The sequence below is a fragment of the Polyodon spathula genome, chromosome 37, assembly GCF_017654505.1.
Source record: "Polyodon spathula isolate WHYD16114869_AA chromosome 37, ASM1765450v1, whole genome shotgun sequence".
NCBI lineage: Eukaryota > Metazoa > Chordata > Actinopteri > Acipenseriformes > Polyodontidae > Polyodon > Polyodon spathula.
The window spans coordinates 3,121,108-3,139,630 of record NC_054570.1 but is presented as its reverse complement, the minus strand read 5'-3'; the positions used below and the strand labels follow the sequence as shown (position 1 = coordinate 3,139,630).

At 43.6% G+C, this 18,523-nt stretch overlaps 1 protein-coding gene across 1 annotated transcript in view; it reads right to left on the bottom strand.

Annotated features, from left to right (window-relative positions):
• Positions 1-18,145, bottom strand: part of LOC121304179 (tenascin-X-like) — a 42,364-nt gene extending 24,219 nt beyond the window's left edge. The window contains exons 1-4 of the mRNA XM_041235147.1: positions 18,021-18,145; positions 5,874-6,461; positions 4,102-4,764; positions 3,165-3,313 (exon numbers count right to left, since the gene is read on the bottom strand). Coding sequence (XP_041091081.1) covers positions 3,165-3,313; positions 4,102-4,764; positions 5,874-6,354 — 1,293 coding nt within the window. The 5' untranslated portion in view covers positions 6,355-6,461; positions 18,021-18,145. The remainder of the gene's footprint in view (positions 1-3,164; positions 3,314-4,101; positions 4,765-5,873; positions 6,462-18,020) is intronic.
• Between the last annotated feature and the right edge of the window lie 378 nt (positions 18,146-18,523).

Sequence of the window (18,523 nt, the reverse complement as noted above, 5' to 3'; positions counted from 1 at the left end):
TCTACATGAGTTTGAGTGAGTTTGATCATGACGGGCTCTATATTAATAACACCGTCACGCCGCTATCGGTAGAGACGGGCTCTATATTAATAACACCGTCACGCCGCTATGGGTAGAGACGGGCTCTATATTAATAACACCGTCACGCCGCTATGGGTAGAGACGGGCTCTATATTAATAACACCGTCACGCCGCTATGGGTAGAGACGGGCTCTATATTAATAACACCGTCACGCCGCTATGGGTAGAGACGGGCTCTATATTAATAACACCGTCACGCCGCTATGGGTAGAGACGGGCTCTATATTAATAACACCGCCACGCCGCTATGGGTAGAGACGGGCTCTATATTAATAACACCGTCACGCCGCTATCGGTAGAGACGGGCTCTATATTAATAACACCGTCACGCCGCTATCGGTAGAGACGGGCTCTATATTAATAACACCGTCACGCCGCTATCGGTAGAGACGGGCTCTATATTAATAACACCGTCACGCCGCTATGGGTAGAGACGGGCTCTATATTAATAACACCGTCACGCCGCTATCGGTAGAGACGGGCTCTATATTAATAACACCGTCACGCCGCTATGGGTAGAGACGGGCTCTATATTAATAACACCGTCACGCCGCTATCGGTAGAGACGGGCTCTATATTAATAACACCGCCACGCCGCTATGGGTAGAGACGGGCTCTATATTAATAACACCGTCACGCCGCTATGGGTAGAGACGGGCTCTATATTAATAACACCGTCACGCCGCTATGGGTAGAGACGGGCTCTATATTAATAACACCGTCACGCCGCTATCGGTAGAGACGGGCTCTATATTAATAACACCGTCACGCCGCTATGGGTAGAGACGGGCTCTATATTAATAACACCGTCACGCCGCTATGGGTAGAGACGGGCTCTATATTAATAACACCGTCACGCCGCTATCGGTAGAGACGGGCTCTATATTAATAACACCGTCACGCCGCTATCGGTAGAGACGGGCTCTATATTAATAACACCGTCACGCCGCTATCGGTAGAGACGGGCTCTATATTAATAACACCGCCACGCCGCTATGGGTAGAGACGGGCTCTATATTAATAACACTGCCACGCTGTGTATGGGTGTGAGACTGCTCTATATTGCACTAGTACTGTGTTTGCACTGTGTTACTGTGTTTGCACTGTGTTCTGTGTTTGCAATAACTGTGTTTCCACTGTGCCGCTATGGTAGAGACGGGCTCTATATTAATAACACCGTCACGCCGCTATCGGTAGAGACGGGCTCTATATTAATAACACCGTTTGCACTGCGCTACTGTGTTTGCACTGTGTAGAGACTGTGTTTGCACTGTGTTACTGTGTTTGCACTGTGTTACTGTGTTTGCACTGCAGTACTGTGTTTGCACTGTGTTACTGTGTTTGCACTGTGTTACTGTGTTTGCACTGCAGTACTGTGTTTGCACTGTGTTACTGTGTTTGCACTGTGTTCCTGTGTTTGCACTGTGTTACTGTGTTTGCACTGTGTTACTGTGTTTGCACTGTGTTACTGTGTTTGCACTGTGTTACTGTGTTCCTGTGTTTGCACTGTGTTACTGTGTTTGCACTGTGTTACTGTGTTCCTGTGTTTGCACTGTGTTCCTGTGTTTGCACTGTGTTCCTGTGGTTGCACTGTGTTACTGTGTTCCTGTGTTTGCACTGCAGTACTGTGTTTGCACTGTGTTACTGTGTTCCTGTGTTTGCACTGCAGTACTGTGTTTGCACTGTGTTACCGTGTTCCTGTGTTTGCACTGTGTTACTGTGTTCCTGTGTTTGCACTGCAGTACTGTGTTTGCACTGTGTTACTGTGTTCCTGTGTTTGCACTGCAGTACTGTGTTTGCACTGTGTTACTGTGTTCCTGTGTTTGCACTGTGTTCCTGTGTTTGCACTGTGTTACTGTGTTTCCTGTGTTTGCACTGTGTTCCTGTGTTTGCACTGTGTTACTGTGTTCCTGTGGTTGCACTGTGTTCCTGTGTTTGCACTGTGTTCCTGTGTTTGCACTGTGTTACTGTGTTCCTGTGTTTGCACTGTGTTCCTGTGTTTGCACTGTGTTACTGTGTTCCTGTGGTTGCACTGTGTTCCTGTGTTTGCACTGTGTTCCTGTGGTTGCACTGTGTTCCTGTGTTTGCACTGTGTTACTGTGTTCCTGTTGCACTGTGTTCCTGTGTTTGCACTGTGTTCCTGTGTTTGCACTGTGTTCCTGTGTTTGCACTGTGTTACTGTGTTCCTGTGGTTGCACTGTGTTCCTGTGTTTGCACTGTGTTCCTGTGGTTGCACTGTGTTCCTGTGTTTGCTGTGTTGCACTGTGGTTGCACTGTGTTCCTGTGTTTGCACTGTGTTACTGTGTTTGCACTGTGTTCCTGTGTTTGCACTGTGGTACTGTGTTTGCACTGTGTTCCTGTGTTTGCACTGTGTTCCTGTGTTTGCACTGTGTTCCTGTGTTTGCACTGTGTTCCTGTGTTTGCACTGTGTTCCTGTGTTTGCACTGTGTTCCTGTGTTTGCACTGTGTTCCTGTGGTTGCACTGTGTTCCTGTGTTTGCACTGCAGTACTGTGTTTGCACTGTGTTCCTGTGTTTGCACTGTGTTCCTGTGGTTGCACTGTGTTCCTGTGTTTGCACTGTGTTCCTGTGTTTGCACTGTGTTCCTGTGTTTGCACTGTGTTCCTGTGGTTGCACTGTGTTCCTGTGTTTGCACTGTGTTCCTGTGTTTGCACTGTGTTCCTGTGGTTGCACTGTGTTATTGTGGTTGCACTGTGTTACTGTGTTTGATCCGTTTCAGGGAGGAGAAGGCTGCTGCAGACCCACATGCTGAAGAGCTCAAGAACACATTAGGAAGGAAAGGCTGTGATCGGGAGAACCAGACAGGCAGACACATAGACACACAGGATGAATTACCGACACAGACCGACACACACCAGACAGATAGACGGACAGACAGAAGGAAGCACAAACCGAGAGACAGAATTGCAGACACAGACAGACGACACACAGACAGACACAGACAGATGGACATACACAAAGATAGACCTGCAGACAGACAGACACATTGGCAGACAGAGAAAAATAACTGCAGACACAAACAGAAACAGACTGACGAACAGAATTGCAGACAGATGGACTGTACCGTGGTCTGGAAGCTTATCTCGTATCCGTCGATCTGGACATTGGGTCGATTCCACCGAACCAAAACCGAGGCGTCCGAGACATTGAGAGTGCGGAGCTCGGAGACAGAGGGGAGCTTTGAGGAGACAGGAGAGGAGACTGTGGGGAGCTCTGAGGAGACAGGAGAGGAGAGGAGTGAGGGGAGCTCTGAGGAGACAGGAGAGGAGAGGAGTGAGGGGAGCTCTGAGGAGACAGGAGAGGAGAGGAGTGAGGGGAGCTCTGAGGAGACAGGAGAGGAGAGGAGTGAGGGGAGCTCTGAGGAGACAGGAGAGGTGAGGGAAGCTCTGAGGAGACAGGAGAGTTGTGGGGAGCTTTGAGGAGACTGGAGAGGACACTGTGGGGAGCTCTGAGGAGACAGGAGAGGAGAGGAGTGAGGGGAGCTCTGAGGAGACAGGAGAGGAGAGGAGTGAGGGGAGCTCTGAGGAGACAGGAGAGGAAAGTCGAGCAGACAAGTGATTCAGCTAGTGCCTTCAGGAAAGGCAGTCCGTTCAGCCATGGATTCCCAGAGGGTTCAATTCCCCTATAACTTGGTTAGGGGTTTTTTGTTTTAACTCTCCTGAGTGCTAACGGAGCACCCTTGCTTCAAAGCGAGCGAGCATAGGTGGGCTGAATGGCCTTTTCTCATTCTAGAATTTCTTATGTTCTTATTGTTAATTACATAGGGTGATGCAAAACTTTTGCAGTATCATTTTGTAGTTTCTTTGATTATGTTATGTTAAATTAAAAAAAAAAAAAAAATATATATATATATATATATATATATATATATATATATATATATATATATATATATATAAATTATGTCTCAATCCTAAAATTTGTAGGTAATGCGAAACCGTTGGACTGGGTAACACTGCTCTGCAATGGAGTGTTATTTCCATCCCTAAACCAGGACTCACCCTGGGAGCAGTCTTTTCCGGTGAAGCCCTGTTGGCAAACGCAGGCCCCATTCTCGCACCTTCCTCTCTGGCTGCAGTCTCGGGGGCACACACGCGTGTCACACGCTTTACCCGTGAACCCGGGGTCACAGAGGCACGCCCCCTTCACGCAGCGCCCCCTGTCATTGCAGTTCACAGGACAGGCTGTCTCCCCGCAGTCCGGGCCACTGAAGCCACGCCGGCACACGCAGCGACCCCTCACACAGCGCCCCCTGCTGCTGCAGTTCCCAGGGCAGGCCAGCACGGAGCAATCTTCACCCGTAAAGCCCTCCTCGCACACGCAGGTCCTGTTCACGCACCTCCCTCTGTTCTGACAGTTTCCCGGACAAGTTTTGGTGCTGCAGTCCTCTCCACTGAAGCCGGGATTGCAGACGCACCTGCCTTCCACACAGCGCCCCCTGCCTGTGCAATTCCTGGGACAGCCGACCTGCCCGCAATCTATCCCGGTGTACCCTGGGAAGCAGATGCACCTCCCCTCCACGCAGCGCCCCTGGTCACTGCAGTCTTCGGGACAGTGCCGGTCAGCACAGAGGGGTCCAGTCCAGCCGGGCTCACACTCACAGCGACACGATCCCGACTCAAAGGTACCATGACCGGAACAGACAGACTGGACACCGCGAGAGCCTGAGAGAGAGTGGGGAGGGGGAGAAGGAGAGAGGGAGAGTTATTATTATTATTATTATTATTATTATTATAATTATTACCATTTTAAAAGTGTAATTAGCTTCAACTGGTATATGTCACATATCAACCTACAGGGATTTTTAAATCCAACATTAACCCGCGTCAGGTCCAATTTAATTTACACTCGCTGTTTATTTTACCTGCGCTGTTTAAAAGTATTTTTATTCAAAGTAAAACAGGTTTAAAAGACACTGAATATCAACAGGACACTCAGTACTGCATCTCCAGCCAAGCCTCACCCCTTCTTCACTGTGTTTTTCACATACCTCTTTATAGACGTGCATGCTGATAAATCCTCTCCTGATCACTCGTTTTATCACCAAACTCCTCAATAATGTGATCCAAGTCATTATTTTATTACTGTAACATCTCAAAAAGCTCTGCAAATGTCAGTGATATTCTTTGAGCGCTGGAATCAAAAGCAGCTGTCTCCTTTGTTTGTGTCCGTGTTATCTCTGTGGCGCATGGGGCTCTGTGTATTGCTCTGATCCGCCCCTTTTTTTTTCAGCTTCTCTCGGCTCCTATCGCTCTCACTCGGCCATTAAAAGGTTTTCCTGGATTTTTCCAGAGAAAAAACGATTAGAGACCTGACGTCGTTTTGACAGGGTCCGACATCGGACCGGAAAGGAAAAATTGTAATGTCGGCGCTGGTCCGACAAAGGACCTCAAAGGATTAACTCAAACATTAAGGCTGCCAGACGCCTTCCTTAAAACCCCTTAGGAAATGGGAGGATGCCTAAACTCAACGTTGAATAGCAATGGCCCTGATCTCAACGATGACGGCTGTTGACTCGAGCACTGGCTCAACGTTGACCTGTCGAACTCTGAGACCCGAGGGGCTGGGGAGCTCGCCAGCTAAAAAGACGGTGGCTCCCAGAACCGGCGCTCCTGAAATAACTTTTTCTGCTGTGTGTAAATCTACCCGATGTGAAGGAATCGTTCCTATATATCCTGACTCGACACTGGAGCAGAGGTGGAGCTTAGGCTTGCAGCCACAGCCTCACACTGTAACTCACATTAATCAATGCAATCCTGTTTTGATCTCTCACCTGTAGCAGCCAGGTCTTGTTGCGCACAGCAGCTCCCTGCACCCCTTCCCCCACAGCGCTCCCTCAGCTCCGAGATCTGGCTCTCCAGGGCTGTGATTCGCTTGGTCAGCACGGTGGTGTTGCAGTGGCATGAGGGGGCCAGCCTGATCCTGTGAGTGAGGACCAGGGGTGAGGCTAGATCCAGGGAGTGAGTCACAGAGGCTCCTCCCTCCTCCTCCACCTTCCCTCCGCACTCTCCAATCAGCTGTAGGGTCAGGGTCAGGGGGGCGGGGCTCTCCCGGGCCACCCTGCCACTGGAGCTGGATGGGGAAGGGGGAGTGGCTTGCTGCTTCTTGTCTGAAGAGGTGGGAGGGGCATCTTGTTTCGTCAGGGCAGGATTTGGATTGGCCTCTTTGGAAGGGCTCTGGTTGGCTGCGGAGTGAGCGAATAGGAAGACCAGTAGGCAGAGATGGGGCAAGCCCATCTTTAAAAGGGGCTGCATGCTGTCTTAAAGGGGCAACGACAGGTTTGTGTGCATCAGTCAGTGTGTGAAGGGGGCTGTAGAGGGTTGAGGGGTTGACGCTCTTTAGTGTTTGAAATGCTGCTTCTCTGGAAAGGAGGGGAAAAGAAAGAAAGAGAGATTAAATTAACTGGATTGCTGTCTCAAATCACGTAAGAGAAATCAATCAATCACTGTCTGTTATTTGCTGAAATTCCAGTCCAGTCTCTGTATCTCTGTGCATCTCTGTGTAAGTGCATGTCTCTGTATGTCTCTGTGTCCCTGTGTCTCTATCTGTCTCTGTGTCGATGTGTCCCTGTTTCTCTTTGTCTCTCTCTATGTGTGTCTCTGTGTCTGTCTCAGTTTCTCTGTGTCTGTGTCAGTGCATCTGTCTCAGGGTCTCTGTGTGTCTGTGTCTCTGTGTCTCTATCTGTCTGTATCTCTGTGCGTCTGTCTCAGTGTGTCAGTCTCTTTGTCTCTGTGTCTTTGTCTCTATGTGTGTCTGTCTATGTGTCTTTGTATATCTGTGTGTCTCTATGTGTCTCTGTGTGTCTCTGTGTGTGTGTGTCTCTATGTGTCTCTGTGTGTCTCTGTGTGTCTCTGTGTGTCTCTATGTGTCTCTATGTGTCTCTGTGTTGCAGTGATTGTTTCTCTCAGTTCCGCTCCTGGTACTTGAGAGTTACGGACCTATCCTGGATAGGAACTCCTTGAAGTCTGAGTGTTTTCAGGTGTCTCCTTCTCACTTGTTATCTGTCCACAGAGGAAGAGCTACGAACAAGAGTAGAAACAGTTCGAGGTTTTCCTGATCTTTCTCATCCTCCTCTCTGAAAAAGGTCAGAGTCCTTGTCCTTTTTCCATCTCTCACATGTTCCCCTTCCTTTTTACACATTCTTTGTCTGCTTGACTGTGTCTCTTGTGTGTCTAACACTGATGAAGGCACTGTGCTGAAACGCTTGTCTGCTTGACTGTCTCTTCTAGTGTGTAACACTGATGAAGGCACTAGCTGAAATGCTTGTCTGCTTGACTCAGTCTCTTCGCAGTAACACTGATGAAGGCACTAGCTGAAACGCTTGTCTGCTTCACTCAGTTCCCTCTAGTGCCAGTAGCACTGAGGCAATCCCAGGTATTCCCAGCTTTCAGATTTCTGTTGGGTTTTTTTTTCACTCTGGATGATGAGGTCATTCTTTCCTTCAAGATCAGACGAGATCTTTTGCGACCGTTCAGGGACCAGCATGCTCCTGGCCCCTTCTCAGCATGCCTCAGCCGTGTGCGTGGGAGAGAGGAGAGAGCGGCCTGCTTTTTTATTTTGAAACACTTTCATTTTTACAGATGAGTTTGTCATTTAATGATATGGGAACCAAAACAAAATGAGAGAGTGAGGGAGGGAAAGACAGGAAGGGAAGGAGAGTGTGAGGGAGGAAGAGAGGAAGGGAAGGAGAGAGTGAGGGAGGAAGGGAGGGAGAGAGTGAGGGAAGAAGAGATGAAGAGAGTCTCTGTAAGTGGGCTTGGATAAAAGCATATGCTAAATAAAAATAATAATAATAATAATAATAAATAATATAATAAATAATAATAATAATAATAATAATAATAATAATAATAATAATCGGACAACCGGAAGCAGAAATTCCTCCATAAATACAAACACTGAATCAGAAACTAAGGAAGAGCATAGGAAAAGGCTATTCAGCCCATCCCTTGTTGGCAGACCATTCTCCCACACTGCACAGATTCTGGGCTTTTTTTTAATATTCGCAGTGTTTTAGATGCTGCTACTTCTCCACATGGCAGGCTATTCCACACATTTATAAATCCGTGTAAAAAGTGGTTTCTATCTTCTGTTCTAAACTTACTTCCTCAGCTTCAACTTCTACCCTCTCGTTCGTCTCTCTGTGTTAAACTTGATGTGTCATGTGTCTGTGTCCTGGGTTAACTTCATTCTGACCGTTTATGATTTTAAAGACTCTTTCCCTTTTTTTAGGCTGAAGAGAATAAATTCATTTAACCTGACCTCATCGCTCATGTCATGCAGTCCTGGGCTCAGCCAGATTCTCTGTACCTTCTCCAGCGCAATGACTTTTGTAGTGAGGTGACCAAAACTGCACACAGTTTCCTAGGTGGCTTCTAACTAGAACACTGTCTTACATACCTCTCTAGATTTGTATTCCATGCTCTTTGTAATATACTCAAACATTCTCTTTGCTTTGTAATTGCCGCTCCACCCTGTATCTCACCCTGCCTGTGGAATTCTCCTCGTCACAACCTGCCTGTGGAATTCTCCTCCATCTTCAAGTTTCTGTGATTCCAACGGCATGCTTTTCACTTGACGTGTGCCTCTCGTTCTAAACATTTATTTCTGATGCTCGTGGCATTTAGACACACGCATTTCATTTTTGAGTCCATGTGACTTGCACCATTAGCTCGAAATAGAACCTGATTTTGGTTCTCACCCCCCCTGCCCAGTTTAAATCCTTCCTGGTCTTCCTAAGGGTTCTGTCTGAGCTCCGTGCCAGAATAGCTGCTCCCCTCTCTTTAGGGTGTAAGTCATCTTCCTCGTAAAGCTCACTTTTCCCCCAAAAGGTGCTCCAATTATCCACGAGCCCAAAACCCATCCCTGCAACACAGCCTCATGCACACATAAGCTCTCAGTTGTATTTTATGAAGTCAATCTGCAGCTTTTACAATACTGCAGTATCCTCAATGCATCAATTATGGTTGATTATTGCCAGCCTGATGCTTCATTAAGGAACTAATTTGCCAGATAGTGACAGACAGCTATTGTTTGAGTTGGAAAACGCACAAAGAAAAAAAAAAACATTACAAAAATGTTCCTTGCTTTGGCTGAGCGCTGGCCTTCTGCCAAACAATGTCATTTCTGTGTCTAGGATACAAAACAACACACAACAACACACTGACTCTGCTAAGACTGGCCAGTGATATGACGCATGCTGCATCTGCTGGAGAGACCAGTATACTCCCTAAACTGGGACCATCACACAGGTCCTGATAAAATAGCATCCTGCTCAGGGCTTGGCAAGAGACAGGAACACAGACACAGACTCCAATACTGTCGTTCAGCAGCTTTTATTACTAATAATAAACTTTATTATATAGTGCCTTTCATGCTAAAAGCAGCTCAAAGCGCTTTACAAAGAAAATGCATTTAAAATACAGAGCAAATAAACATATATACTAAAGGAGAGAACACAAAGCAAGTCACTGTCAGCTGACTCAATGTGATATAGAGGCTGATATACAGTTAAGATCTCAATACTATAACGAACTAGAAGCCAGTGCAGTGATGCTAACACAGCAGTAATATGTGTCTGTTTCTTTGTTTTAGTTAGGACCCTTGCAGCTGCATTCTGCACAAGCTGTAGATGTGACAGAGCATGACTTGGAAAACCAGAACACAAAGCATTGCAGTAATCCAGTCTAGATGAGATGTTTCTCAGATGATAAAAAGACACTTTCGTAATTTGAGAGTCAAAGCGTAACTCGGAATCAAATCTAACCCCCAAGTTTCTCACCTTGGATTTCAAATTTGAAATCTGTTTTGGTCAACTCAATCTGTTTCTGAGAACCTATTAATAATCTTATCTCGGTTTAATTGCAAAACATTTGGAGACAACCAACTTTTCATAGTGGACCACCATCACAAAGCACTTCCCAAGATACAAGACTACAGTGTGTGAATGAAGCATCAGCTGCAGAATCACTTACAAGAACATCTCACCTGAAAGATGCAGGACAAGAAGGTTCAATGACTTGCTCAGGGTCACACAGTGAGTCAGTGGCTGAGCTGGGATTTGAACTGGGGACCTCCTAGTTACAAGCCTATTTCTTCAACCACTGGACCACACAGCCACCTGTGGTAGCAAGAAAGCACCTTCTGATGATCAGATATGATTAAACCCGTTCAGACCAGCCCCAGAGAGAGCGAACCATTCTTTAAGAGGATTAATTAAAATTGCACGCTCCACAGTTTTGAATGCAGAACTCAGGTCTGAGAACAGGGCAGAACAGTAAAAAAGCACACCAAGCTTCGACTATCACGGTGTCTCTCTTATCACTGTTCAGACTGAACTGCACTGAATCTCACCTCTCTCTCCCCAAACAAACATTACTTAGCCCTGGTGTAGAGCGTGGTGAGGGTGACGTGACAGTTGCTCAATCATCTGCAGACGTCTCCAAGTACGCAATGAAACAACGACACCTTGACACTACAATTAATAAAGAAAATGCAGAGGTGCAAGTTATTTTGGAAAAATTGGCGCTGAACCGTTCTGAAAGTTTAGCACCAGAGATGCCCCGGCCATATCTAACCACACCCCTATGTAACCGTGGTGACCTGCTTTGTATTTGGATAAAAAGGAAATTCTCTTCAACCCTGAGTCCATTATTTTTGGTTTTGTTTTCTGAGTCCACTTTAATGACCAGACGTAAAAAAGAAAATATTGAGGTGGCGTCTAATCTACTGCGATCAGAAAAAGAAACCGCATCGCAGTAGTATTGGTGGACCGTCACTCAAAACTTCAATTTGCAAATCACAGCTGACAGATTATCTGGAACTGACAGAAATAGGGTATTACTGCAGCCTGCAGCTGCTGTCTCATAGCGGCTGTGTCACAGCGGAAGCTGAAGTTGTCACATGGTATGCAGTGTTATAGCGGGCAGGATGGCAGTTGTATAAACAAGGAAGCTTAAAACTATGTTTTCATTCATAACCAACAGAAATGCATTCATCATCCACGCCAAGTGGAAAATAATATGCATAATGTTTAAATTATATTGCACGTTAGTGTCCGTCAGAATGGGGTATTGAATGTGTTAATTATGTGTGATGATGTCATGTTTCAAATTCCTGCACTCCTATTTAAAGTAGGCTTGTCTTTATCTAATTACATTTTGTACCAGATATTGTTTGTGTTTGTTTACTTTCTCTGGCAGATGCTCCTTTGCTCCCTTACCAAAAAGTACTGTAGTAGTACTAAAGTACTTCATAGTATACTATAGAAATACCCTTCACGCAAACACCTCTGCACCTTCTTCAATCTCATCTAAAAATCCTTCACACAAACACCTCTGCACCTTCTTCAATCTCATCTAAAAATCCTTCACACAAACACCTCTGCACCTTCTTCAATCTCATCTAAAAATCCTTCACACAAACACCTCTGCACCTTCTTCTACCTCATATAAAAATCCTTCACACAAACACCTCTGCACCTTCCTACCTCATATAAAAATCCTTCACACAAACACCTCTGCACCTTCTTCAATCTCATCTAAAAATCCTTCACACAAACACCTCTGCACCTTCTTCAATCTCATCTAAAAATCCTTCACACAAACACCTCTGCACCTTCTTCAACCTCATATAAAAATCCTTCACACAAACACCTCTGCACCTTCTTCAATCTCATCTAAAAATCCTTCACACAAACACCTCTGCACCTTCTTCAATCTCATCTAAAAATCCTTCACACAAACACCTCTGCACCTTCTTCAATCTCATCTAAAAATCCTTCACACAAACACCTCTGCACCTTCTTCAATCTCATCTAAAAATCCTTCACACAAACACCTCTGCACCTTCTTCAATCTCATCTAAAAATCCTTCACACAAACACCTCTGCACCTTCTTCAATCTCATCTAAAAATCCTTCACACAAACACCTCTGCACCTTCTTCAATCTCATCTAAAAATCCTTCACACAAACACCTCTGCACCTTCTTCTATCTCATCTAAAAATCCTTCACACAAACACCTCTGCACCTTCTTCAATCTCATCTAAAAATCCTTCACACAAACACCTCTGCACCTTCTTCAATCTCATCTAAAAATCCTTCACACAAACACCTCTGCACCTTCTTCAATCTCATCTAAAAATCCTTCACACAAACACCTCTGCACCTTCTTCAATCTCATCTAAAAATCCTTCACACAAACACCTCTGCACCTTCTTCAATCTCATCTAAAAATCCTTCACACAAACACCTCTGCACCTTCTTCAATCTCATCTAAAAATCCTTCACACAAACACCTCTGCACCTTCTTCAATCTCATCTAAAAATCCTTCACACAAACACCTCTGCACCTTCTTCAATCTCATCTAAAAATCCTTCACACAAACACCTCTGCACCTTCTTCAATCTCATCTAAAAATCCTTCACACAAACACCTCTGCACCTTCTTCAATCTCATCTAAAAATCCTTCACACAAGCAGCTCTGCACCTTCTTCAATCTCATCTAAAAATCCTTCACACAAACAGCTCTGCACCTTCTTCAATCTCATCTAAAAATCCTTCACACAAACACCTCTGCACCTTCTTCAACCTCATAGAAAAATCCTATTGCAAGTTCACGATCACCAACTGCAGCACGCAAGCACAAGTCTGGTAGGTGACATAATCACATACAAAGACTTAAACCCGCTATACCTGCTTGCAAGGGAGCCGGCTCTTTTGTACAGCGGTATCTGCGCTATACTTCAGTGCGAGAGATCCATGATTCGCGCCTGCCTCAGAGAACCGAGATCGCTATAAAATTCTCATTTCGCTACAGTATATATATTTTTTTTACAATAATAATTTAGCACTTTTTTGTAAGGGCTATAACGTGTGCCCGATTTAAATCAACCGTTACAACACCCCCCGGCCCCATCACCAGAAAGCGGGATGGTATTTGATGGAGTAGCCCTGCAAGACTAACATTTCCTATGTAGATATATGTGGCTTCAGCTTCGACTTCAGGCTGCAGTGATACCCTTCTCGCCGGGTATTAAAGGCGTAATTTCGTGAGCCCGAACAGAACCTGCTTCAGCGAGAGCGCTCCACTCTCCTCCCGCGGAGCAGCCCGGTCTGCAGCCGGTGAAGCACGGCCAAGCCCCACAGCTACGGCCAAAAGTTTTGCATCACCTACATGTTCTTTTTGTTGGATTGAAACAATTAAAATAGATAAATAGATTAATAATAATAATATAATAATAATAATATATTTTAGATGGTAAAGTTTCAGTTTAAAAAAAAATAAATAAATACATGCTTTTGGGATGTTGATCTGTAAAGTGTTTTCATAGAAAGATGTTTTCGCTTATGAGTTGTAACCAGTGAGTTTGCACAGCGGGCTAAGTTTTGAGAGGCACAAGCGTGTTTTCTTTATAGCAAAGTTTTCATACTAAATTTTGTTTTGTACTTGATAACATTCGTTTTTAAAAGAAAACAATTGATGACTACGATCGACGCGTTTCGTGACGAATTTGAACCGATAATATGTTTCAATATTAACTAAATCGAGTTATTAATCAAATTGATTAATCTTGTTACATAATTGATTTATTAAAATGTTTGGATATACTGTCACTTGAAATAACGTTTAGAATGTTTTGTTTATATGATAAAAATATATATATATATATATAATATTATACAATATTCTATATATATAACGCGAATAATATAAGATGAGACTTTTATCAGATAACTCTAATGTATGCGTTGCTGCTGATGTATTTATTTTCAAAAGGTTGTCTTTATTTATTTATTTATTTATTTATTTATTTTTGGGGGGGGGGGGGGGGGGGGGGGGGGGGTAGTGTGCTGCAACGCCCCAGCAGTCCTGCGCCGACCCCTCACTTCTTGGACTGGGGGAGCACCACTTCTGTACTTCACGGGTAGAATATTTATCTGTTCTGCTCCTGTTACTATGCAGAGATAGGTATATATGTATATAACCCATACAAGTAAACCCTTGAGAGAGAAAGAATGAACAAGTTTTATTGTAGCGTGCTTCTGGTCTAGAATAATGTGTAAGAGAGGTGATGGGAACCCGTATCAACGCAGTGCTGAGGTGTCAGCGTTTTACAATTAGTTGTAATAATGGAATAGTTGTTATTTTTAGACTCATGTCAGAAATCAAGTTTTTGGAAACAGATGCACTTCTGTTTCTAAACCTCAGTTTCATTCGCTCTGAAAGGTGACAGGTCTTCAATAGGTCACAGCTCCACACTTACTAGCACCTGCTAAAACATTGCCTTGGTATCCCCCTGGTAAAAACACAGCACAGTGTGGTAAAGCACAGAGAAGATAATGAACCAGCCCCCTTCTCAAAGACAGAGAAGATAATGAACCAGCCCCCTTCTCAAAGCACAGAGAAGACAATGAACCAGACCCCTTCTCAAAGCACAGTGAAGATAATGAACCAGCCCCCTTCTCAAAGTGTACTGCTTTGGGATCCCTTTGGGATCTTTTGGTAAAAGCACAGCACAGTGTGGTAAAGCACAGAGAAGATAATGAACCAGCCCCCTTCTCAAAGACAGAGAAGATAATGAACCAGCCCCCTTCTCAAAGCACAGAGAAGACAATGAACCAGACCCCTTCTCAAAGCACAGTGAAGATAATGAACCAGCCCCCTTCTCAAAGTGTACTGCTTTGGGATCCCTTTGGGATCTTTTGGTAAAAGCACAGCACAGTGTGGTAAAGCACAGAGAAGATAATGAGGCAGTGTACTGCTTTGATATTCTTTAAAGGGGAACCAGTTGTGAAGCTGCTTGTGCTCAAATTAGCCCCTTACTGTTTGTTTCTATTTTTGGAGAATCATATCTGATGAACAGAAGCTGTACTATCAATCCATTCTGAAAGAACAGAGCTGCCCCAGTTCAGATTAGAACACACAGCCTGATTGTGCCGTTCCAGCTTCTGGCACTAACTTGAGCTCAGCAGATGCAGTTTCATTCAAATCAAAAAGGAAGTTTTCAATCACTAAGAATACCCGAAGAAATCTGCCCTTCCATTCATTACAGAAGTCTGAAAACAGCAGCTTTGAAAGAAACTCTTGCTATAGTAATAAAACCAACATCAATACAGACTTAAAGACGTTAAACTAAGAACTTATTTTACAATCCTTTATGGCGTTTATATAGAGGTGTGACTGTTAAACTTTTTATCATGTACATCCTCCTAATAGCACTGTCTCCCTGTTCAAGGGGTGGAGACGCATCTCCCATTTCATAGCAGCCTGACCTATTCCTGGTTTTACTGTGAGTTTAATATGACCTACCTGACCTTGTTACCTGTACACTGGGGTTAATCAAGCTTGCAGTAAAACCTGGGATGGGTTTATCTGCTGTACAATAGGAGTCTCATTCCCATCCCTGCGTTTAATATCATGTTGTGTGCTTTCACTATAATTATCTAGTGCTGTTTCTGCCTCAGCATTATTTAGCAGGGTTACTAAGCTAATGGCCTTTTCGATGCTGAGTTAATTTCTGGTGGTTTTTAGGAATGAGGTTTAGAGGTTTTAGCGCTGTGGCTGCTGTCAGTTAGTAAAAAGGGAAATCAGAGGGGAGCTGCATGCCCCCCCTGGTGGTCATTTTTGGAAAATGTTTTGCTGGAATAGTTATTAAGCCTGAAAAATAACGTTTTAATCAAAAAGCGCCATAGCGAATCATGCAGAACACACACAACAGGGTGGTGGAAATTAGAATCCTGTTGCATCGCTGGTTCACCCATTCCAGGTGTTATTACCAGCTTGATTAAACACAATTAATATAATAAAGTTTGGGACCAACCTGTTCCAAAGTAGAAGCTGCACAGCAATACTACTATTAATAATAATAATAATAATAATAATAATAATAATAATAATAATAGTGACTGATAGAAGCAGATTAAGAAGGGGCTGCCAGTAGTTCAGCATCTTCAGGGCTCAAGAAAGAGAAAGATTTCTATCTGCAGTCATTCGGTTTAAAGAACAAGAAACAGGAAAAGGGAGAGAATGAAGAACTGGTTTGTGCAGCTATTGGAATCTGTGAAACCTACTGCCTAGGATAAGAGGACTGGCCTCTGCTTCTAACCAAAGCGTTTGTCTTTGAATTTCATGTACATTTATTTTTTGAAGCTGAGAAACAAGCAGCTGGAGGCAGCCGCTGTGCTGCAGACAAACGTTGATTTTTACTCTGGCTTGCTTGAATTCCAACTAGCGGCTGTGTTTCTCCTGTGCAAACATAGGTGTTCATCAATACTGAATACAAGCTATTGGAATACTGTATAAATCGCCCGACACATAATAATGACACGTATTTTAACCATATAATAGTAATGACTTATATGCTAATCGATAACCTTAATGATATATATAATAATAATAATTTGTTAATCGTTAAGTTGTTTTCATTGATGAACTTAATCATAGTCGTTTCTATTTTATTAGAGCTATCAGATCAGATAGTTAGATACACGTATAGACCTAGAATATAGGACTTAAGCTAATAATAATAATAATTATATATATATATATATATATATATTATATATATATATATATATATATATATATATATATATATAGATATATATATGTGTGTGTGTGTGTGTGTGTGTGTGTGTGTGTGTGTGTGTGTGTGTGACAATAATTTAATGACAAAATCTGAAGAATAAATATTGTTTCAACAACATTTGAAAATGAAAATGTGAAACTTTTCTTCCCCTCTTTCTTTTCTTGCTTTTTCCTAGTGCTTAGGATCAATCGTGCTCTTAGCAGTGGTGCTCAAAAGTATTGAAACACTCCATAACATTCAATGCAAAATGCTAAAATCCACATTGATATTATTACCACTTAGGAAATGTGAACTACAAACTATATCTAACAATTTTAATAATGAACAGACAAGTGATCAGTGTGACTGACACTAGAAGAGACTGAGTCAAGCAGATAAGCGTTTCAGCTAGTGCCTTCATCAGTGTTACTGAAACTAGAAGAGACTGAGTCAAGCAGACAAGCGTTTCAGCTAGTGCCTTCATCAGTGTTACTGACACTAGAAGAGACTGAGTCAAGCAGACAAGCGTTTCAGCTAGTGCCTTCATCAGTGTTACTGGCACTAGAAGAGACTGAGTCAAGCAGACAAGCGTTTCAGCTAGTGCCTTCATCAGTGTTACTGACACTAGAAGAGACTGAGTCAAGCAGACAAGCGTTTCAGCTAGTGCCTTCATCAGTGTTACTGACACTAGAAGAGACTGAGTCAAGCAGACAAGCGTTTCAGCTAGTGCCTTCATCAGTGTTACTGGCACTAGAAGAGACTGAGTCAAGCAGACAAACGTTTCAGCTAGTGCCTTCATCAGTGTTACTGACACTAGAAGAGACTGAGTCAAGCAGACAAGCGTTTCAGCTAGTGCCTCCATCAGTGTTACTGACACTAGAAGAGACTGAGTCAAGCAGACAAGCGTTTCAGCTAGTGCCTCCATCAGTGTTACTGGCACTAGAAGAGACTGAGTCAAGCAGACCAATGATTCAGCTAGTGCCTTCATCAACATCAGTATCTCTACTTTTGTATTTTTCAGTGGCAAAAATGGCCATGTTCATATTTGCTCAGATAACAGAATTTATTAGAGATGCAAAATGATATCAAGCAAATGTAATCAATGCATGACTGATGCCTGAAATAAATAACACACACTGTATAGAAGAAAGTTTCTCTCCTTCTTCAACGAGTAATTTGATGGCATCTGGGTGTTTTTGCTGTCATTATTTTTTACTGCAACGTGACACAAATTATATTTTTGTTTTCCAGTTCATCTTTGTTAAAGAAAATGGAAACGTGATCAACCCCATTTCTAAGAGTGCTCTGAGCCCAGCTCTGAGTTTAGGTTTAAAATGAAGAACCCTTACCTGTCAACGATGAAGACAGTTATCTCTCTATCTCGGTCTCTCGGTCTCCCTGCCAATCTCTCTATCTGTCTCTTATCAGTTCACAGTGAGAGTCTGTGAGAGAGTGACTGAGAGAGAGAGGAGGAAGGAGGTAGCACTTGTTCGAGGGAATGATATTCACACCCCTCATAGAGAAAGGGAGGGAGGGAGGGAGGGAGGGCGGGAGAGGGAGACGGAGAGAGGGACGTTAAATATTTCTGTACATTTGCTGCTTTAACTATGGCAATCCTTGTATGACGTGTCATGTAAGTAAAGACAATTTGAATTTTTTATTAAAATTTAAAGAGAGAAGGATACATAAAGCAAGGGGAGAAGAGAGAGGGAGGGAGAGAGGGAATGAGAAACACCGAGAGGGAGAGGAGATGACCTTAGGTAACTGGTCTCTCCCTTCCTCTCTCGATTTCAAATTGCCTTTATTGTACAGCACAGAATCAAATGCAAGTGCAGTGGTTAAAATTGTGTCT